Raw genomic sequence first — 24,429 nt, 5'->3', positions numbered from 1 at the left:
AAAAACACTATAGGTTGCTTAGTTTGGTTAAACTAGTGCAATTTAGCTTAGTAACCTAAGTAAGCCTGTAGTGCAGCTAAGAAGTTGACTTATTCATAAATGGTTTCAAAATTATCCTGAGATGCTGGAGTTATTCCATCTTTCTTCCTACCCTAGAGCACCCAAAACATATATATTATAGGGTAATGGAAATAGACCACCTTCAAGTCGATTCCGACTTATGGCGATCCTATGAATAGGGTTTTCATGGTAAGAGGTAGTCAGAGGTGGCTTACCATTGCCTTCCTCTGAGGCTGAGAGGCAGTGACTGGCCCAAGATCACCCAGTGAGCTTCATGGCTATGTGGGGATTCGAACCCTAGTCTCCCAGGTCGTAGTCCAATACTCTAACCACTACGCCACACTGACTCTCATATATTATATAATGATGGAGAAAGAATGAGAGGTTCCTGATAGAAGTATTAAGCTTCCGAAGTCAGAATACATACAAATTGAATAGAGATTTTTCTATGGGAACAGAAGGCTTGAGAGGCAAAAGACAGGTTCCATTCAGATCACATTTCTCGCCTCAAAACCACACCTACATCATCAGAAATGCGGCATAAGAATTGAGCCATAATGATGAGTGATGAAGACAGTCTAAGTTTTGCTTTATTGCTAACTGATGACCACATATAAAGGTAAGTTCATACTTATATATGCCGAGCACAGCATACATTCTCCTACAACCACTTAAGAAAATCTATTAATAGGAAAATTTAGAATCTAAACTTTAGATTAATAGGGAAAACAGCTGTTGCTCATACAGGACACAGTGCTTTCTTTATTACCATGGTAAAAGAATGGCAAAGTTTAAACCCAGCAACTGAATGAACTGGGCTCCTGCTGGGAGGAAGGGCGGGATAAATTCAGATAATAAACAAACAAACAAATAAATAAATGTCAAAGAGCATTAGAACTAGGTAAAGATGACAACAGCAGCAGCCAAACATTTTCCATACCTAGCGGACACACTTTGGCTTTGTACCACGCCTGACTTGTTTTTCTATGACCGTAACAGGAAATGTGCCAAGTTAAACCTTACAGAGCAAGAGCAGAAATCTTTAAGTTCATCCTCAACAGCCACTTAGCATTTATTGTCAATGTACAGCATAAGCCTACTTCAGGCTTTCTGTTCATGTATAAAGCTAACAAGCAAGCAAGGGATGAACACAGTACAGTTCCCCCTGTCGTTACCATGGCTTTTCCAGGGCTCTAAACTCTGCGAGGAGCTATCATGGGCACAGGAAGGTCTCCAGTTCAGACGTTTGCCATCCATCTCTTGAGAGGGCAACTGTGACAGTGATGGGGTGGAACTTAGCATGCTCATCCCTACCTGCATGTTTGTTTTACGTGCAAGTAGAACACCTGAAGTAGGCTACAAATTGAAGAACAAAGAAGAGTTATCCCTATTTTTCTTCAGTGTAAAAAAACAGGCAGAGGCTAAGCAACTGGCTTCTTACACAGCATATATATGCACTAGACTTGCCTAGACTGTGAGGGATAACATAAGAAGAGCCTGCTGGATCAGGCCAATGGCCTATCTAGTCCAGCATCCTATTCTCATAGTGGCCAACCAGATGCCTATGGGATGACTGCAAGCAGGACCCGAGTGCAAGAGCACTCTCCCCTCCGGGGGTTTCTAGGTACTGGTATTTGGAAAGCAGACTCATAAGCACTATAACTATTATCAGAGTATATCTTGGGACACAAAGACATAGAATAAATTGCAATGAAACCTTCAGAGACAGTAGTTATCAACTTCAGGTTTTAAACAAGACCTTGTTAAGGCTAAAGAAAGGTAACTTCCAGTTTCCCGAAGACTGAAAAACCTTGTTTACAGCAAGACTGGTATGGTTCTCCTTCATTTTAAAAATTACCTTAAGTGGTATGAGTTACATTTCTTTGCTGTTTTGCTTTTATCTTTTTTGTAAGGGAAACAGGAACAGCTGATGAATGGGCAGAAATGTTGTACAGTCCTAACAGTTTAAGAGTACAGTATCTGTCGGTACTTCTGTCAACACAATGCTGAAATGCTGTCCTCTTGACTTCTCACAAAGCTTCCACTTTAAGTCATAGAGCCATAGATACTCCTATGCCTCCTTAAATTAAACAGCACTTAGGGACTATGTTTTGCACAATGCAATAAATCATTAGGGACCCTAATAGTTCACTTTTAACAAGTAAAAAAAAGTCTGACACTTTTGAGTGTTACTTTAATTTTTATGGCTGAAGGTGTACAGAGATCAAAGTATCCCCCTTCTTTTCTTCTTTTTATAAAAAGAGCCTAATCGATATAGCCAGACAAGCCTGCACTGCTACTAAGTTCAGCCACATTTTTAAACAAGGTCTGGAGAATAAGCACAGGAAGGACGTCACCAACATCACATTTCCAAATGTTTCTCCTGACTCAAGTAAGGCACTTAAAAAAGAAGCCCCCCTGGTAACATTATATGCTGCTACTGTTCCCTCAGAATTCCCTTGCAAACTACCCAGAAATGCAACATATACTTTCCTGGTGAAATACATAAACAGACAAATAAATTACCACAGGCTGAGGACAAGTTAAACATCTGGTAGCCAGCTCAGGCCTGTCAAGCAAGTCAAAGACACTCTGGCCCAGGGAAGATTGATCTGCAGTCACTGATTTGTGGGTTGAAGGTAGGAACTGCATTTCTACACACTTCCCCTTATGCTCTTACAGAGGAAGCTGTACAAAGTTAGAGCAGCCACACTCCGGCTGTTTGACTCTGCTATTCTTTTTGTTTTCGTTAAATACTGTTAATAAGCAGAGTTTTGCATCAGGCCAGACGTGTTTAAAGGCGCTTTAAAATCCCACCTGTATGGGATTACCCTGGATTGTAGAATTATTTTATAAAATGGGGATTCTTACGGTTATTACTATTTAAAACAAAAAACAAAACAGCTTTTGCAAGAGTCAAATGTGTCTGCCAAACAAAGGAAGCTCTATCCAAATGGCACCAAGTTCACACAAAGATTATCCAGGCTGTTATTCAGGCAGTTCCACAATCCAAGCATCTGGCCAACAGAAGTCAGACAAAATAGGTAAAAAGGACCCTGAAGTTCAAATGTAGGACTGGGTGTTACAGATCCCCAGTTCAGTTGCTGAATCACTATCTATCGATCTATCCCGCCCTTCTACCAGCTTCCCTTGAAAAACTAACCCTCCTTAACATGAGCCATTCTAGAATATTAAGATCTATGAAGTGATCTATATACTGAAAGAGCAGTGCATGTTTGATAGCACATATCCCCATTTCTGACACTCTTGCCTTTAAAGTGAAATACCACACACAGCTTCCTCCTGCCCAAACCTAAGATCTGCTAGGTGGGTTCTCCTCCAGGTCCCAAGATGAGAAATATGGCTGGTCAGGACTCATGATAGTGGTCACACTAAGGTTGTATAACTTCCTTGCCCCAGGAGGCCTATTTTGCCCCCTCCTTGATGGTTTTTTTGCCACCTTGTGAAACCCTTTTTATTTCGACAGGTATTTGGCCTATCAAGCCGCTGATGGGTTGTTATATTCTCCCTGAGCTTTCTTAAGAAATGTTAGTCTTACCTCCTCCTCTCTTAAATTGTCTACAGTGGCATCACTAGGGTTGGTGTCACCCAGTGCGGTAACTCATGGTGTCACCCCCATGGACCTCCTCCCGTACCAGACCATACAGAATCCTTAGTAATGTTTTTTGTACTAATGTTACTCGTAAATCGTAATTCCCGTATATCACTGAATGTAATGGCAATAGTAGTGACATAACTAGCGAAATTAAAATTACACCTTTAAATTACAATATCATATCCACAGCCTAAATGTATTTACATTTATGCATAGTTTCATGTGGTTAAAGTGAAAATTCGGTAAGAAAACAATAGAGACCCCTATTCTCACAGAGCTGCAGTTCCCTGAGTGGTTTAGCAGTCTGTCCCTTTTCCCAGAGAACTCTGGGAATTCCAGGTAAGGAGAATATGGCTTTCCTAACAACTCCCAGCACTCTTCACAAACTACATTTCCCAGGATTCTTTGGAGGAAACCATGAATGTTTAAAGTGGAATAATGGTGGAATAAATGTACAGTGTGAATGTGGCCTTCTTGAGTCTTCCTCTTCTGGTGCCCTTCCCTGAACTCATCTCCTCCCAACACTTGGGTTTATTCTTCATACTTGCCCTCTGGATTTTGTTTTGGTGGGCTGCAAGGGTGTAGTCATCTAGAGTTGTAGACCCCTTATGTCTTTGGGAGTAGGGTCCCAGCATAGTCTCTTTGTACAAGCCAATCAACATGAAAGGGGAGCTTCTGAGCCACAGAAAAGAGTCTTCTCACTTGGGTAACAACATGTTTCCTAGTCCTTTCATGCTTATTGGAGCCAACCAGAATGAAAGGAGACGAGTCAGTCACTGAGAAGATTCTTCCAAGTAGCTAACACATGCTTTCCCTTTCATGCTGATCGGCTCCTAGGGCGAGAAGTGAACTCATGGCAAAGTACCTTGGTCTCCCAAATTGTAATCTCACACTTGACTTCATGTCAGTATTCTGAAAATCAGAAGATTTCTGGCAGCATTTAGTCCCTAAAGAGAGAGAGGAGAATTTGGAGGGGGGCTATGCACACAGCAGTTTTATTCTGGTTCTATAACTCTGAAATTACAAAGAATGTGAATCTTGGGGGTGTGGCTGTGACGGGCTGTACCATTAACTATCAAGAAGAGACCCTGCACTTCTGAATTTGCAACTACACTACTGGTGGGCCAGCTGGTTGCTGGGTGGGGGTGCCTGGAATGTGCTGAGCAGTTATATTCTTTCCACTTTGGAAGCAAGACGATCTAGCCATCATACTGGTTCCGCAGTCCTTTCCTCTCAGCTGCCACTGCCTTTTGCTTACTTGTTTGTAGATCCTTTAATTCCCCTGTAGTCCCACTTGCAGGCCCCCTTCCCATATTGTAGCAGTGGATCTTTACTGCAATGAGAGACTTAGGCCTTGCAGTCACAAGTACACAAAGGGTTACAAACATGGCGAGGTGAGACCCGAAGGGGCTGGGAGGGCATCAGCACTGCGGAAGAGCACGCACCCACCCACCCACCGCAAGCAGGCGGGGAGGCCCTGGGGTGATGCCGGAGGGATCGCCTCTCTGCCAGGCCTCCTGGACCCTTCTCCGAGAAGGAGCAGGCCTGGGCCACACAGGGCTGGCGTGGAGGCGGCTGTCAGGCCCGCAGGAGCTGCCCCGCAGTGCCGCGCCTGGGACCAGCTCTCCGCCCGCTCTCGGGAAGCGGAATGCCTCTGGGCCTCCGGCATGTTGCTGAGCTGGCTGGTGGTCTCATGGGGCGAGAGGAGGGAACAGGCAAGCGCCCGCCCGGGAATGCCACAGACTGGTCCTCCTTGCCTGCGTCGCGCGCCTCACAAGAAAGGCAGGGTGGGCAAATCCGCCCCACTGATGCCCGCCGGCCGTGGCCGCATCCTGGCTGCAGCCGGCTGGCTCTTCCCACTGGGTCCGGGGCGATGCGGGGCTGGGATTGCCTTCACACCCCCAGCCGCCGCCGCCTTTCTTTCCTGGAGCCCCTCTGGGGGAGGCACTGCTTTGGCTGTCCGGGCCCTGCGGAAGGCAAGCCAGCAAAGAAAGCCACTGTAGGGCGTGCCGCTCCGAAAAGCTGCCTGTCAGCACTAAGTCGGCTCTGAGCCTCTTCCGCCCAAGGCATCGCTTATCCTTTCTGCCCCGCTTCCTGGTGCCTAGGGCGGCTCTGGGTGTCATTCCCCTCCCATGGTGTCACCCGGTGCGTTCTGCACCCCCCGCACCTGCCTAGTGACGCTGCTGATTGTCTATATTATTATAAAATGTTTTGTTGATTGTGAGTCACACTGAGGATATAAATTCTTCAAGCACACAAAAACAAAGTATATTCGGATAGTCCAGCTAATTCTCCAAATTACAACTGTTCCACCATGTTTTATGCCAGCAATCCAGACACATGGGATTATATAGCCAGGCTTCTTCAAATGTTCAGACAACGAACATGCAACAGTCCTTTCGGAGACTTGCCCAAGGGGACTACTTATTTGAAAGCACTCGCATGTCAGGATCTCCGTCTCTCTGAAAGCTTGCATGTCAAAGGAAAACTTATAGTCTATGTTCCTTCCTGGTATGTTCTGAATGGGGACAGGCTACATGTTCATTTGTTTAGGCTTTCATTGTCAGTACACAGCTGTTCTGTACCTGTCCACACTCCTGTTTGAGTGCTTCAGTTCCTGACTGACAACACTGTAACCATCCATCCTCCATGTTTCTCCGTAATAAGAAAATATAAGCTTGGCTGTTCATACAACTGCTGATCCCCATGGGTCCTGTTTGCTGGATTGTCACCTTGTAGTGGTGAGTGGGCTTGCGTGTTCCAATGAACCCTATGAGTGATGCCGTCAGGAGTCAAGTACTCCCAGCAGGGTCACCCATGGCAGTAAGGTCAAGGGAGAGGAACCAGACAAAGAACGATCCAAGAAGGTCCTCAACGGCAGAACAGGTGGAGGTTAACAATGTGTATGTTACAATGGCTGTGAAGGCAGATGAAGGCTGCAGCAGATAAAAGACTTCCAATCATCGTGGTATCCATTCCATTGGATCAAACACTTTTTCTGTCAAGACTGTGTGTTGATCGTTGTGCGCTGATCTCCCCGCATAAAACAAATTCACACACAGGCGTCTTCCAAACAAAACAAAACAAAAGTCCCATGGCGATCAGTGAATGGCGACGGGGTCAGGACTGTGAAATCCAGAAGCCCCTAGTCATGGACTGGCACATGGGCAGTGGATACAGACACAGTCATCTTGGCTCAAGGACCGAGACAGTTGAGTAGTTCAGCAGCTATATCCACAACTGAGCAGTCCTATTCAGGATCTACTCTGCTCACCTCGTATGGGGAGGGGGCTAGAAAAGGTGTTCTAAACATAGTCTGCCTCATCTCTCTCCCTGACTGGATTACCGCATCCAGTGGGGTCACCACTTAGTGGTCGAAAAAGACAACTGAATTTTGGAACATGGAACATATGGACATTGCTGGACAATACAGAGAGTGAACTTCCTGAACTCAGGACTGCCACCATTGTGAGGGAGTTGAGATGTTTTAATATTGACATAGCAGCACTCCAAGGAACTCAAAGAGCAGGAGAAGGACAACTGAAAGAAGAAAAAGGTTATACCTTCTTCTGGACAGAACTGCCTGAACAAGAACAATGAATACATGGAGTAGGCTTTGCTATTAAAAATAATCTTGTGAAGCTCTTATCAGAAGTTCCTACTGGCATTAATGAACAACTCTCATCTCTCCGCTTAAAACTTGCCAAAAACCAGCAGGCAACTATTCTAAGTGGTTATCCACCAACATTAGATGCTGATGAAGACATCAAGGAAAATTTTTATACCCGGCTGGACACTATCTTATTAGAGATACCTAGGGAGGATAAAATTATCCTCCTGGGTGATTTCAATGCAAGACTTGGGCGTGATTTGGATTTATGGCCAGAAACCACTGGGAAAGAAGGAGTTGGCAATAGCAAACTGAATGGCATTCTACTTCTAAATGTGCAGAGCATAATCTTGTTATTACACACACACTCTTTTGCCAGAAAAATAAATTTAAAACATCATGGAAGCACCCTCGGTCGAAATACTGGCATCTCCTGGATTACGTAATTGTTCGTGCCAGAGATCGTTGTGATGTACTCCTCACTAGGGCCATAACAAGTGCTGATGACTGCTGGACAGATCACCGATTAATTTGATCCACTATACATTAATATTGTTCCTCAACGTAGACTCTAAAAACCAAGGAGTAAAATGAACATCCATGCCCTTCAAGATCCTATTAAGAGAGTTTGTTTTCAAACAACTCTCAAGAAACATCTACTTATGGAACTCCCTGAAAATATCGAGGTACACTGGATTAAACTGAAGACTTCCATTACTGCAGCATGTGAACAAACTATTGGATACCAAACTAAGAAACATCAGGATTGGTTTGATGAGAACGATAGTGAGATTGAACATATCATTGATAAGAAAAGGAAAGCCTTCCAGATTATGGCAGAAAGACATTAACTGTGCTGCTAAGAAAAAAATCTATGCCAGTGCAAAGGCTGAGGTCCAAAGAAGAACTAGAGAACTTAGTGGATAAAGAAAGCTCAAGAAATCCAGCACTTTGCAGATGCTCATGATGCACGGGGCTTTTTTAATGCCACAAAGGCCATCTATGGACAAACAAATTATGGTACCAATCCCTTACGTTCAATGGATGGTACCAAGCTTCTTAAGGATAAAGAGTCGGCTATTATCAAAGGTGCTGTGAACTTTGAAGAAGCACAAGTACAGGGCAAAAGGGACAAATGAGCTAAGTGGAAGGCACATCAAGCAAATCCTCATCATGACTGTCTTCCATCTGGAAACCTATGTCCTCACTGTGGGAGGCTGTGTGGATGTAGAATTGGCCTCCACAGACACTTCCGGACCCACCGATAATACCTTATCTTGGAAGACAATCTTACTCGGCCACGAGTGATCACCAATGAATCCCCATGGGAGCATTCCCCGTCTGGAGACACATATGGTATTATTAATCTCTTCCCACACCCTCATATATTTTGTTATTCCTTAAGTCAGTATGTCAGTTGCCAAAACAACTCCTTATTACTTCAACAATCTCAAGCTAACTTCTTCATGATTATGGAGAAAAATATGAAGAGCACCTTTGTACTAAGCCACTTTTAGTTTCCCCACTCTTCCTTGCTAATTCTTCATTAATCCTCTATTTCAGGATCCTGGCCATCTCTTTCCCATCTTTGCCTTTTCCACTTAAAATATTTTTCCCCATCTTATCCAAAATGTGCAAACTTAAAGGAAAAACAAGTTTTGGTAGAGGACTATTTTCACTAGACGCTTATCTCTATGTTCTCTTGTCCTCCCTGCCACTGCTTTCTGACATCCCTTCATCTCCTCCTTTCCCAGTCTCAACTATTAGCCAAGCCCAATGGCTTTTCCTAAATTCTTCTGTGCTACATTCAACATTGTTAATTTCCTTGACTTCTATAGCTTCCACAATGACCCCTGGAGGGTATTATCACAAAATCAATGTGGCCTGATGACACAGACAAGGTACTGGCAACGATGAGATCAACCACATGCCCTCTTAATCCTTGCTCTCCCTGGGTAATCAAATCTACCTGAGGAGATGTGGGTAGATGGCTCCAGAGTATGGTAAATGATGTGCAATGGAGTGGTACCTACTACCCTTATGGAGGCAGTGGTGCAGCCACTCCTAAAGAAACCCGCCCTGGACTGAATAGTTTATGATAACTACTACCCAATAACTAATATTCTTCTTTGGAGAAAAGGCTCGAGAGGGTTGTGGATTATACGGATTATCTGGACTCATTTAGCGTGGTTTCAGGCCTGGTTAGAAGGCCCAATTGCCTTTTCTTGCCTTGATGGATGACCTTTATTAAGAAGATACAAGGAGTGCAATCCTGTTGTTTTTATTTGATTTCTTAGTGGCTTTTGATACCATAGACCAGTGGTTCCCAACCTTTATGAGTACGGGATCCCCTTTGTAAGATCCAAAAATTTCATGATCCCCCTCACGCTAATTGTAATTTTAGTCTCTCTTAATTGAAGAAATGGTGCATGGCAAAATCACATCTCCAAATATCGCTTTCCATAAAAAATTCCCTGCATACAGGGAGGTGTTGCTTTCTTTTCTTAATGCAAAGGTCCAATCAAATTGGGATCCCTCTACCCCCCCCGACAGTCTGAAGATGTACAGTCCTGGCTCCCAACACCAGTAGGTTACAGTGTTGGACTAAGATCCAGGTTCAAATCCCCAGATCCAGGTTCAAATCCCCACCCAGCCATGAAGTCCACTGGGTGACCTTGGGCCAGACACAGTCTCTCAGCCAGGCATATCTCATAGGATTGGTGTAAGGATAAAATGGAAGGGGGGAGGGGAACCATGTACACCACCTTGAGCAACTTGGAGGAAAAGTGGGATAGAAATGCAATAATAAATTAAATAAATACATTTCAGCTGCAGTATATGGACCTCAGCCTCAGCCAACCTGCTGAGCATTTTCAAAATAATAGTAATAATATTATTTTTAATAAAAATAATTGCAGTAATATTTGAGAAGCAGCAGTGTGGTAGTGGTGGGGATGCTAGATTGTGAAGACAAAAGGGTGGATAGATTGAGGAGTGGGGTTAGTGCTTTTAGGCCTTGCAATGATCATCAGAACTGATGGCTTGGTTAGTGTGCACTTGGGAAATGAGAGTGGAGCAGAAGACAGATCAGTGCGCGCACACACACAAACACACCTGTCCCTCCTGCAAGCATCTGAGGTGACACGTGGGAGGGGGGAAACCTCAACTGCTGCACCATCTTGAAAAGAGAGGTTGGGGGTGGAATGTAGCTGGAAGAAAGGGCATCAGCAGCAGTGGCAGTGCGAGGAGACGCAGTCTGGATAGTAATCCTCTCTTCTTCCTGGTAGCACCTCCCTCAGCCTCCTTTGGCACCTGCCATATGTGGTATAGGTAGATGCCTGCCCTCAGCATGCCTGAAATATGCCCTGGCACTTCAGCAAAGTCCTCCCCTCTAGTTTCGTGCAAGGGGGAGGTGACATCTGCAGCGGCAATGGGGAGTATGCTCCTCTGGTGCATTCACTATAGCTGCCCAATTTCCCTGCCTTTTAAAGTTTGACAGAAATATCAAACTGTTGGCTAGAGGTACATTCTTAAACCGTAAGGTGTTTTTGCCTATTAGTGAATATTCAATGAGTCTTGGTTCCCCACCCCTTTTCCCCACAGTTCTTTCTATAGAAATTAATGCTTTATGTCTGCGGAAGCTGTAAGATACATAATTTTCATAATACATAATATTTTTATTTGTTTCACTATAACGTTGACGGTTTCTTCAGTTTTTATTCTTTTTTGCCTGCTCCTCATAACCTGGCAAAGCCAATGAGATGTTAGGTTACTTACAGTCCAGCAGCTTGTAGTTCTATTTGTAACCATTTTTTTAAAAATTAAAAAGTAAATTCAATTTGTAATTGTCTGAATAAGCAGTATTTTTAACATACTAAAAATGATGATTTTATGGCAAACCTAGTTATACATAATATATGTTATGCTCCCAAAGTAACCAAGTGATTTTCAATTTGTAGCGTGCTAAAAAAAGTACTGCATATTTTTTTCCATTTCCCTGCAAAATTTCCATTTGTAAAAACCACATTTCCCCCCCCATGGCTTCAAAATTTCTGGACATTTTACATCTCTAGTCATTCTAGTTGCAAGTATTTTATGCCAATTATATACCATGGCACTATTTGAAGTTTTCAAACATTTTAAATAAGAATTTGTCCTGAGAAGAATTTAGGTCCATTAACTCAAGTCATGGAAAAAGCAACCGCCACCTTACCTCATAACCAAACTGCAGCTCATCTGAAGTCAACATAATTATATCGTCATCAATGGCCAGCACTGCTTCTGTTTCAATCTCATTATAGGGGAAGAAGCGGTTACTCAGTTTGTTTTCTGTAGTCCGTACAACCTTTAATGGTACTCGAACTTTCGGCCAAACAGTTTCTGAGATGAAGCACAAAAACAGAAAAATGTAATTTGCATTTCTGCTGTGTCCCATCTGCAGTTTTATTCCCTCCCCACTCTCAAAACCAAAGCCTTGTGCTCCATGTTATACTAGGTAGGGATTATAGTCAGGAAAATTAATGAATACAAAGAACCTTTAAATAAAGATATTACTTTGACTAGTACTAACATTTAGAATGAAGGCAATTATTCAGTATAGGGGTGAAGAACCTATTTAAACTTGAAGACTAGACTGGAACTTGCTCATCCTTCCAAGGTCTGCAGTCTAACAGTTGATGGAGCAACCTCCCACAAAGAAAAAATGCACGTACCTCTATCCCCCATTGTCACGCACCAGACACCAAGCACATATACACTCTGTCATGCACATACATGCCACAGACTCATACATACATTCCCACACACCAGTAAGCAGGCACACTCACTCACTCACCATTTCCAGCCTTCTCCATTCCAGCACTGGGATGCGGGTAGCTAGAAAGATCCCTCTGCCTACACGTTAGAGAAAAAGCAGGCAGAGCACTCATTGCTGATCATGGCACTATGGTGCTTAGCACTAAGATAGGAGATAAGAGATCCCTTTAACTCTCCTGCAACTGACATCACATGACATCAGGTGATTGGCAGGTGGGTGTGGTTTGCCCAAAACAGCTTTGTGGGCCAAATGGGCCCGGCAGGACTAACGAGGCCTATAGGCTGGAAGCTCCCCACTGCTAATTTATCTGAATGGAAATGGACTGCCTTCAAGTCGATTCCGACTTATGGCGACCCTATAAATAGGATTTTCATGGTAAGCAGTATTCAGAGGTGGTTTGCCATTGCCTTCCTCTGAGGCTGAGAGGCAGTGACTGGCCCAAGGTCACCCAGTGAGCTTCATGGCTGTGTGGGGATTCGAATCCTGGTCTCCCAGGTCTTAGTCCAACACTGTAACCACTACGCCACATCTGAACAGTATTAAAAATACTGAGAATCTTGCATGTAAGTGGTGTTTCCTGAAGAATTTGAGGGGGAAAGGAAAGCAATTGATAGCACTGAAATTTCTTTTAGACAAGAAAAAAAAATTCCTCAGTTAAAAATTATTAACTTATAAAAATTACCTAATTATGCTGTGAAAAGGGGGTGGCCCAAGAAAAGCTAAAGTAGCCATTGCTGTTGATAGAGACAACCTCAATTATCACCTGAGAGAAAGTAAGTAATTTCTTTCAACGGACATATTTCAATGTCAAAGGCTCTGAGCCCAAGGAATGGTCTGTAAGTACTTGAGGCTGCAAAGCTGTTGAAGCTAAGCAGATGTGGACCTGATCAGATTCCTGAATAGGAAACCATTTGGGATCCCCATGTAAGAATAAGATATAACAAACAAATATTTTTTCCATATTATTCTGGAACTACTGAGAGAATTAGATGCATCCAAAGTTAAGGGAAACACATTCTGTGAGCATTTGTATATATCAGACAAAATGTGATTTTACAGACAGGATATAATACTATATGTACTATCTAGAGTTACACCTAATAGTTTAACCAAAATTATGCACGTGCAGTGGATGGATATCTTATTCTACTAGGCCAGCCCTAAAATTACACAGAATGCTATCTTTGTTTGTATTTACTTCGCAATATTTTAATAATTTATGCATGTATTTAAGCATTTATATACTGCCCTTCCCATACTTTACAAGGCAAATAACAAATAATGTATCATCTAAAATTAATAAAAACGTAACAAAATTGAAAATTTAATCTAAGAAAAAACAGTTAGTAGCAGTTTATCAAACAGTCCCAAAGACAAGAAACAAGCCCATTTTTGGAAAGCAGCTAATGCTGGGACTGATCTTATTCCTACATGAGAGCATTCCACACTGCTGGAGTGCTGACCAAGAAGACTGCTTCTAGTGAAAGGTAATCAGGCACAATTTAACAATGGAACTCTGGGCAAGGCTTCTGACAGATCTCAAAGTATGCATGTCCATATGAAAGAAGGAATTCACAGAGGAATACTCAGGACCCAGACTAGGGATTTATTTGGTCAAAAGCTTCACCCTCACTTGGGTACGAATGCATACTGGAAGCCAATACAGTTGTTGAATAGGTTTAATATATTCTTGTTGATTTGTTCCAGTCCAAAGACGGGAGCAGTATTTTGAACTGATAGAAGTTTTCCAGATGGTCTTCAAGGGCAGCCCCACACACAGCACATTACAATAGTCTTATCTGAAAGGCAGCAAGGCATGCATGATAGTAGCTAATAGTTCAATCTTTTGCATGTTTTCTGAAAAGTGAGTTTCACCAATTTGAGTGAAACTTCCTCCACTGCTAGTGCACAGAGGATTGCACTGCAAGTCTCTCTGTTTACTACTGAGCTGGAAAAAAGCACTCCAACCACTATCCGAGGTTTAGGAATGACCCCAAAATATGAACTTTATCCTTCATGGAAAGTGAAATTCCATTAGCAAGAAGAGCCTTTCCCCATCCAACTAGTCCAAGTACCCTGCTGTCATCACCTCTTACACTTCTGGATATGAGTGATACTCCTTTCATGCATACAGGTGCATGCTTCAAGAGCCTACTTGCTTAAACCTAACACATCACTGAAATGCAGCTCTAACCATCAAAGATTTTGTGATTTCTGGCAGATCTCTGAGAATCAGCAGTTATTCTGAGATATTCCAAATTTTCAAATGGGCCATAACAATTTAAAAGTAAACTCAAAATCATCTAGCATATTTAAAAACAGATTAAACAAGTATTTAAAGCTAACATTTGAGATACTGCTATTTCACAGTACTCTGTCTTTTAATTGAAGCTCAGCTCCATGGCTTGCATTTATTTTTAAAATAATTTTTGTTGTCTGCAATCTCTTTTAAAATGTTTCCTCAAAACTTACTTTTATTGCTAAATTCTTTATGTAGTACCTCCTGAATCTCAAGAATTTCCATTAATAATGGCAACATATACATTTACCTGCATTGTACCAATTACATTTAGATATGATTAGGGGTGCTAATCTGGACTTTGGAACATATCCTTGAAAGTATAGAGGGAGCAAGTGATCAGCATAACTCAAAGTAACCTGAAACTTAGACTGGGAAGGATTTTTTAAAAAGAAGTCTGGGAAGGATTTTTTTTTTAAAGTAGAACGTAGACCCTTTTCACTTAAACCAATGTAAGAGTTTAAGTAAAGAGAATGTGCACCTTCACATATGCAGGCTGCATGCATCTGTGTGTGAATCTGCTACTATTATAAAAGAGATGTCCATGAGTGTACAGGTCTTCCTGAAAATAGAGTTGAAAAGTGAGTATGATTTGATGCCCATTTTCATTGCTAAGAGAGTCTCATTTTATAGTTTACAGAGTACTCCTAAAGAGCATATAAAGTTCTGCACACTTCAGATGCTGGCATCCAAGCATAATACCTGAGACAGCTTCCTTAGGAAAACTGTACCCTTTTTCCAAACCACACTAAGCAACTATGAAAAGAAAGTTTACCTTGGAGGGATTTTAAGGAAGGCAGAATTGGTCTGGATGAGCAAAAGAAATAAGAAATACAGAGTGAGAGGTTTTGGAAATATAATCACTTCAGTTTCCGACTCCAAGGTGGCCCCTGCAAAACTACAAAAATGCTTTATATAATTAATTCTTACTAGCACTATTAGTAAGATAGTTCAGTGGTAGGGCACACGCTTTGCATATATAACATTAATACATACTACTAGCTATACTATCCCCAGGGTCACCCTAGAAGTGGTTCACACAGCCAGCTATAGAACGGGGCAATAATGTATATACTCCAGAAAAGGTAGGTAGAAATCAGAAGAAATGGAAGAGGAACAGAGCCATTCAAGTATATAGTGTGAGACAAGAGAAGATGAGAGGAAATATGGGAAACAGTGGTCTTCTAGAGCCATGATCGTGACAGTGTGATGATCTAAAATATATGTTCATTACCTAAAATGCTATTAAATGGTTACTTAAATGTTTTAGATGGTTTTAATTGTTTCAAAAATGTTTTACTTTATTTTAAGTTGTACTGTTTTAACATTTTGATGTTTGCTGCCTTGGGCTTCTTTGGGAGGAAAACAAATTTAATAAATAATATATTATATTATTTTTATTTATTGTTAAATTTGTAAATTTTTACATCTGTAAGCAACATTTCTAGTTGCCCCCACTAACAGTCAACTTCATGTTTGTTTTTGTGTATTAGAAATTAATAGACAGTTCATATTCCCAGGCTGTGATCTGAAGGCACATAAGGCCAGCTCCCTGCTGGGTCAGGTCTGGTCAGTGCCTGGATGGGAGACCACCTGGGAACCGTATGTAAGCCGCCTTGGGTTTCATGAAAAGAAAGGCGGGGTATAAATGTAATAAATAAATAAATAAAATTCACTGAGCTGGGTGACCTTAGGCAAGTCACTATCTGTTAGTTTAGTTTACCTCACAAGATCATTGTGAGAAAAAACAGGCTAAGCCCACATATGTCACCCTCTTGAGGGAAGGCTGGGATAAAGAAATATATCTACATTTAGCAGGTTTTATATTTTGGGTTGAAACAGGATAAAGATAAATGCACTAGTCACTATCTGTTAGTTTAGTTTACCTCACAAGATCATTGTGAGAAAAAACAGGCTAAGCCCACATATGTCACCCTCTTGAGGGAAGGCTGGGATAAAGAAATATATCCACATTTAGCAGGTTTTATATTTTGGGTTGAAACAGGATAAAGATAAATGCACTAAAATCATATCCTGCTACTGTCAGCATTGCAGGGCTATTCAGGAACATGAAAAAAGTGTGTTAGAGATCCTTGCATTATTTAAACCTTACTGAGATGTAATTACCAAAAGTGAAATGAGGATGCTCCTGCAGTGGCAGCTATTTCAAGTTGTAGAAAATGGCATGACATTCCAGTGGAACAATTGTAGATCAACTCTTAACATTATAACTTTAATCCACTTTGCACAATTTTTGAACTCTAAAACCATCAGTTTAGAGTTAAATGTTAATGAAGAGTTATTGGATAAGATGGAAGAATTATAATAACATTTCTGCCTACACAAATATTTCTAGCAGCAGACATTTAGACCACAATATTTATTTTAGTAAATGCAGACTAAGTGAAAAACATAACTTTCTCCTATAACACTGCAAAGCTTCTAAACAGATTATTTTTTAAAAATAATATCCTACGTCTGTCATATGCATTTGTTGGCCCTACGGATGAGCCAGCAACCCTCCTTACACACTGAACATTCTGCTAATGATAGCTGAATATCTATCTACACACGTGTAGCCATCAGTCCTCAAAGGCTATTTAATCCTCCAGTGATTGACTACATCAATGTTGTAAGAAATCATTATCTTTTAAGAACTCTTTGAAACTCCCTGCCTATTAACATCTGGCAGGTGTATTCACTGTATTGCTTTCGGCGCCTCCTTAAAACTTTTCTGTTTTGGCAAGCCCTTCTGGACACATAGCTGTTGATCTGTTTTAATCTTTTTAGTTAGTAGCTGTTTTAATTGTTTTAAATACATTTTTATTATTTGTTTTTAACTGTTTTATTGATAACTTTAATGTTTTTTGTAACTGGCTTAGCGGTCTTTACATTCAAGCTGTATATAATTTTTTTAAAATAAATTAAAAAATTATCTGATTTTGATGTCAAAAGAAGCCCAAGGAAGCCATACAAATGTAATACCTGGTGAAAAGTTTTCAGCATGACACCATTTGTAACTAAAAACAAAAACAAAACAAACACACATGCTTTCATTGAGACCTTCCCTTTTCCTGTACAACAATAAAGTTGTACGCAAGTCATCGAGGTCAATAATACATACAACATAAAGATGAAACACAGTTTGTCAGGTCTAATTGATACCACCGTTTCAAAAAATGTAAAACAAGTATGTTGCCATTAAGATACAGAACAGTTGCATAAATGTAACAATGCAATTATGAGTTATGAATTAGCTTAACCAATTTCGCAGACCTTGTAGCTACAGCACATGCTACTTGAGCAACCTATAAACAATCGCTAAACAGGCACCCTTCAGAAATTTCAAGTGGCTAAAGATACGGGGGGGGGGGGCTTTAAACCTGCCTTTAACTTTACCCTCTTCCAGTGCATTTATTTAGTTTCTTTTAATTTTTATAAGCCACACAGAGGAACACAATTTTTATTTTACAATCGAGTTACAAATTGAGCAGTAATAGTACATAAAAAGAGATCAATTTAAAAAGTCACTATGGGACCAACAATGAGGAATTAGGGAGAGGTGGATAAGGTAAGTGCCTTTATATTCCCTATTTTAGCAGCCAAATTTCAAGAATCAAGTTCAAATCTGAATTTACTTCAGGGCCATCACAAGCAAAAATTACCTTTGATATTCTTCTCCTAGCTCCCATTCATGTGTATCAAAATTGCAACTGGTTCAAATAACAGAATACATACCTGCTCAAAGCCAAAAATGTGTTCCCTATACAGCATTGGCCAGGATATCCTGCATTTGATACTCAACCAGGTTAACAGTCCCAGCTTTACTATAACCAATTAAAAGAGAATAGCCATAAAAGTGCAGATACTACTGTAGGGTAATAAACTAGACCTTATCATTGACAGCGGTGTGCATTACTAACTTCAAACTCATTCCTTGTTCTAATCCATCAGAAACTTCCTGGCTTTAATAGGCTATAAATGGCAAAAGCTTTGAAGTCCAAGGATTAGGAGCCGTAATAGACAGACTGAATAAAAGACAGTGAAACCAAGTTCTGCTATCCTGCCAAAGAGCAAGGTGGAACGAACTGTATGCATTTGAATGTTGAAATATTAAATTAAACCCCTTGACAGCAGACCAGGAGATTCCACAAGCTATCCAAGTGTTAAAAATACATAGATAAAGGGGGTAGCTCATGGTCACATAACAAAGTTATTAAAATACTTGCCTGTTAGAAAGTAAAGCTAAATAACTAAGGCTCAATAAGGAAACAAACCTATGACATTCAGGGCCAATTATTTTTCATGTCAACGTCTTAAGAGATTTTCAACCATTTAAAAATGAAAAAGGGTTATATTATGAATTATTATAATGAACAGAGTTTTAAGCTTAAAGATAGTTAAAATTACTTGACAATGACAATTTTGCTATCATATAATTTGGCTTCATCCAAAACCCAGGACTAAATAAATGATCATACACACATGCAGGAGAGAGATGGTAAGAAGCTTCTGAGGTTAAGGAACCCAATGATAGCTCCGTTCTCAATAGGCAGGGCACATAATTTTGCAGCAAAGCTTCAGTGGCAAGGTACAAGGATGGACCCTTCCAAGCACCATGTCTATGTTCTCACATTCTCATGCTGTAGCAACTGATACTCATCTCACAAAACAGGACTAGGCAGTGCTCTGGAGACCTCCCCAGACTGCACTGCACAATTTGTAGCAGCGCCAAGACTTGAAGTACTTAACAAACATGCTACAGTATGCCTCTTGCACATCACTATGTGTGTCAAGTTCTGGAGGATTTTAATGGGTTAATTTAGTTTGACACCCCACCCCACACAATTTGGTGGAATCTACAATACCTCCCCTTTGTGACTTCCCCAAACTGCATACTCCATTTTCTGCACCCAGACCAAGCTAAGTAGCCCATGGATATTTTATAGCCAAGGGAAATATATGTCAAGAATTGTTGCAATATTTGTTGTCCCATGTATGTTTTCCTGTTAAGCTTGGTGGAACAAAAATCCATGTTCAGAACAGTTCTTACAAAAGGAACACACATTTCCAATATACTGAGAAAGGACCACAGGTTCAAACAAGCTGTGGGAACCTTTCAGTCTAGGGGCTGCATTCCCTCATGGACAACCTTCCAGGGGCTGCATGCCAGTGGTGGGTGTGGCTGGAGACAAAAGTGGGCAGAATAACAGGCATGACTCTTACCTTTGCACAGGAGGCTGCATTTCAGCCACACAAAAGCCAGAGGCTTACATACATGCCTCCATCCAGGCAAGCAAGAGGCCTTATTCCAGCCAGACAAACGCCCTCAAGAAGAGTGCAGAGCAGGCCAGTGAGGGGTGTGGCCTGGGGAGGGGGCATGGTCTGGGAGAGTCTTGGAAGTCTGCATCCCTGAGTTAAACAGTCTGACTTAGAGAATAGATCCTTAGATTTTAAAGAATTTCAAGCAGTAAGTAGCTCAGGCAAGTCAAGCCGTCAACATACAGAAACTCAATATTCAATTATAAGTGATGCTTGCAAATTCCATCAGTTCAAAGAAAGAATGTAAAATTCACTAAGCTTCAAGTAACATTTTACTCATCATTGGTAGGTAAACATGCAGTTTGATTGAGAAGTCATCCAACATTCAGGGGTCTAAGACATTTGAAATATATTATTAACTTTTTATTAAATTATTAAGTGCCTTTTGACATCAGGTAGGTGCCTTTACTGTACTCCTTTTGGTGCCTACTTAAAATGTTTTTATTTTGGCAAGCCTATCCAGACATATAGATACTGTGTTTTAATCACTTTTTAGTCTACTGTTGTTTTGTTTTTAAAAATGTTAAAAACAGTTAACAACAAGTAATTTACTTGATAATTTAATGATTTTTGTAAACCTCTTAGAGGTTTCATACAATCAAGCGGTATGTAAATTTTGTTAAGTAAATAAAATTTAATGAAAAGGTTTTCTGTTAATTATTTTTGGTAGAATTTGCTCTATTCATAAGAACGATAATATAATGAAATGAGTACTGAAGGTAATTAATAAGTGTTGGAAAAGCAATAAGCACTGACACACTAGTCATTCATGAGATGAAACCTTGCTGTTAGTATTGCCTGGCAGGATAGAAAAACTTCCATTGGCAAATAGTCTGTGGCTGCTTTTGAATTGAATATTGGGTGCTGCTGAAAAGAGCAGCACCCAATATTTTATTTTAAGTCGTATTTTACTTTTATATTAATATTTTACAACTTGCCAAGTAAGTGATCTATTTTCTGATTTTGAAAATCTGAACATGGACATTCCACAATTTGTTTAAAAGAAGACTAAGAAATGGAAATACTTTGTGGATATAGAATTATGTGTACTAGTGCCTTGAACCACTCCATAATGCATTTTAATTTCTATTCTGCTTTTTCTCAAGATAGCTATACAGAAATTAAATTACACTTAGAAATTCACATTATTGCACACCTGCTCAGATTCTGGGCACTAAAAACCATCTAACAGTAAAGTATCCACAAGTCTTCTAGAAGGCTTGAACTTTGGCAGTGTACTTAAGGTAATACAGTTCTACAATTGATGGACAATCACAAAGAATACTTCTCCTTCATTAATAGTATAGTCAAATGCGGGCTGCAAAATATATTGGGTTCAAGCTGTTAAGGCAGGTATGTCAAATGTCTGTTCCATGGACGAAGGTAGGCCTGGTAGGGATCCTAATTTAGCCTGAGAGACTGCTTCCCCAAGCCATTACCATATGCCTCATCATATATCAGGTGTGCAGCAGGTAAATAGGTGGCTGTAAAATAGCCATCAGGAGCCTTAAAAGTGGTGTTCCTGATTGTTTGACAAGCGGAGCTTGCATCTGATAACTTTTAAATATTGTGTCAAATGCAAGCCATCTACTACACTTGGGACAACGAACTCGTTGAGTGCAGCCAATCACTGTTGAAAGTGGGTTTTGAAGTCACCACCAATCAGATATCAGTGGTGACTTCAAGGCCCACTGAGTTATTCTGTAGGCACGCTTTGAATCCTCCCCCACACCTGCAAAGGAACCTCTCTCATTTGCAGCATGACACAAGTTCAAGCCAGGCTGCAAAGGTAAAATAGGTCACCTGACATCATGGTGATATCAGGTAACTGACAAGGGTGGGGAACTGAGCTTGTTCACCCACCTACATTAAGGGCTTCATACAACTTACCTTCCGGTGGAACTTTATTCTGGTTGTTCCAAACTACTAATAACTTTGAAAGGCTGGGCACCTTTGAGACTTCAGTGATGACTCTAAAGAGACTTTCAACCCGATCGTAGGTCAGGACAATAGCAGTGAAGCCTTGTGACTGAGGTGGGATCAGTGGAAGAAAGAGTGGGTTGCTGACGCTACTCCATTTCTGTTAAAAGAGGGAGGATCAAACAAAGGTCAATTTAAGTTATAAACAGGAACGCATCAATAGAAAGTAATTTCCATTGTTAGGACCAGATAAGAACACCAAAATCTTAACAGTTTTTTTTTGTGTGTGTGTGTGGGGAATTGATCTTTGTAAGCATGTTTTGTGACAGGACACCAATCTCTGTTGAATGTAACTAAATACGTTCTATATATTTGTTCAGTTCATGAGCAAGCTACCAAGTACATTTAGAGATATCAGGAATAAAAATGCAGAAAGATAGACTACTGGAAAACTAGAATGATTTAAAATTCAGCTATCCTGGCTTACTTCTTGCCCACATCTCTCTTCCCAAAAGGAAGCTTAACCTTAATTCAGACTAGGCCAACAAAGAGAAAACCAACTAAGTGCCAGAATTTCTGGAGGGAAATGAAGTAAAAAGAGGCAAGTTCATAAACCTGACATAAAATGGGCACTGATAAAAAGGAAAACATACTCTTGGTTCTGGTACACAGGGATAAAATGCTACTTTCAACAAAAAAGGCTTGTTTTATGGTTTTAAACAGTCTACCTTTCAAGCATTAAAAAAACCAGAAAAGTGGCAAAGATCATTTTTAAAGTTATTAACTCCACCTCAGTTCTAACAAGAATGTTCCCTAAATCCTTGTTAAAGACCTTATTTTACAGTACTACCACCATAAGGAAACCAATCTGGCTGCCACAGATACAGGCACAGCAGAGCCAAAAGAACAGAATCCCAGCGGAAGGCATTTTGAAGTATATGTTTCTACTCTCAGTGACACATTCTAAGACTAAAAGAAGAGAATATAGTCAAGGGGAAAGCGGATAAATTAATGAGAGGATATTTTGAATCTGGTTCTATGAAAAACTAGTTGATCATTGAAGCTGGTCAGAAACACTTTTCATTAACTTCACCCTTGCACAGTACAGCATTACTTATTGACTGGGATCAAAAGAATCCCATAAACAGCAAAATAAGTTTGCTGCACACATGGGACGTGCCAATTTTCAGTTCCAGCCAGAACTACTCATGCTGTAATGGCCACTGCTCCAGAAAATCTTCTCACCTTCCGAACATAACATTTCATACTTTTATATTTTAATATTGTTCATTTTTTACTTGTATTGTACTTAAAAAAAAAAACCACTCATGCCCACCCCGATCCCCCAGTTTTCTTTGGCAGGAAGTGCAGGATGTAATGACTGCAACAGCAAGATGGAGCACTTATCTGCAGGTAAATTTGCTACTTTAAACAAGAATGGTTGCCTACTCAGAAGCAAGTTATTTTTTGGTTTTGTCCTTCATCTGCTTATCAATAAATGTGTATACTGCAAATGCAGCATAGGGACAAATGACAGACAGGACAAATGACAAATAAACAAAGCAACCAAAGGTTTCTTTAAGCAGTTTCTAATCCATAGCAGGAGGCTCTCCTACAGCTATAGCAGTATAGCTTTACTTCACAGCTTTGGCAAATTAGACAAATTGCCCAGCTCCATTATTACTGATCCCGGTAAGTTTGCTTTTGGATTGAACAATATTATAAAAGCAACATTTTACTTTTTAGTATGAGGACTATGATGGATTTTTTATGTACATATAACATATAAAAATCGAACACATTTGTGAATAATGAGACCAGAATGTCTAGATAATGAAATGTAACATCTAGACAGCTGTGCTATTTGACTGAATGGAGACTGCTGAATAGTTGAAATGTGCTCTAAAAAGTAACAACAAAAATATTTTTAAAAGAAATTAATCCTCTTTTATGTATGAAACAGATATATTATTTCGTACTGGTAAAGAATGGCTGAGCTAGGTGAAAGAATATGTTCTGCTGCCTTGACACCCAACAGTGAACCCTCCCTCAAAAATAATCAAGTTTCCTCAGTTGAGAGTAACATTTCAAAAGGGCATTTAGGCATTGCTGAAGCACCATTAAGAGCCAACCCCCCGCTGCCTGCCTGAAAAGTGTGTCTACAGTCTGGGACCTCTTGACCTCACTTTCGGCAGGAAATTGGGCAAATTCAAACCTCCATGATTTACTTGAGTCTCTCAAACTTCTGTTAGAGAAAGGCAAACAATGCAGGTAATTAACTCAACAGAAGCCTAATTAAATCCCTATTATGGAAGCAGGTCATGAAACTGATGGTGACATAAGGAAGGTTCTTCCTAACCATGGAAAATGCAACAGTCGAGTTTCAGGTGCATCCAACCCTTATATTGGAGACCCAACTGAACAGTCATTATCTCTCTCTCCCTGCTCCCACCCAGCTGGTACTGATGGTATAATCATCCATCACTTTCTTTGACAAAGTGCTGATGCTCAGCCATGGCTTTGACAATCCCACCTCACTCCCTGCTTCCCCACTCTCAACCAGCTAATATTCATTACAGCAGCCATAGTATTTAACCCAAGACTGATAGACTATTCATCGTGAATCAGTTTTATGCACAAGCCATATCCAATTGCAAACGTCAACTCTGCAATGCAACAGTGCTCTCACATTGCTTGGTCTGGCATTCCTGGCTGTTTGACAGTGATCTCCTTTCCGCAGACAGCAAAAGGAGCCAAGGCACTGGAATCCAGAACCCGAGTGGGAG

The 24,429-nt window shown here is 40.6% G+C and overlaps 1 protein-coding gene across 3 annotated transcripts in view; it reads right to left on the bottom strand.

Annotated features, from left to right (window-relative positions):
- EXT2 (exostosin glycosyltransferase 2) overlaps positions 1-24,429 on the bottom strand; it is a 109,137-nt gene that overhangs the window by 18,048 nt on the left and 66,660 nt on the right. For all 3 annotated transcript variants that reach the window (XM_061610822.1, XM_061610823.1, XM_061610824.1), the window contains exons 9-10: positions 21,614-21,803; positions 11,500-11,666 (exon numbers count right to left, since the gene is read on the bottom strand). In XM_061610822.1, the coding sequence (XP_061466806.1) occupies positions 11,500-11,666; positions 21,614-21,803 (357 nt within the window). The remainder of the gene's footprint in view (positions 1-11,499; positions 11,667-21,613; positions 21,804-24,429) is intronic.

This window comes from Rhineura floridana, chromosome 2 (assembly GCF_030035675.1).
Source record: "Rhineura floridana isolate rRhiFlo1 chromosome 2, rRhiFlo1.hap2, whole genome shotgun sequence".
Classification (NCBI taxonomy): Eukaryota; Metazoa; Chordata; class Lepidosauria; order Squamata; family Rhineuridae; genus Rhineura; species Rhineura floridana.
The sequence above is the reverse complement of the archived record's forward strand: the minus strand, read 5'-3'. Positions and strand labels throughout refer to the sequence as shown.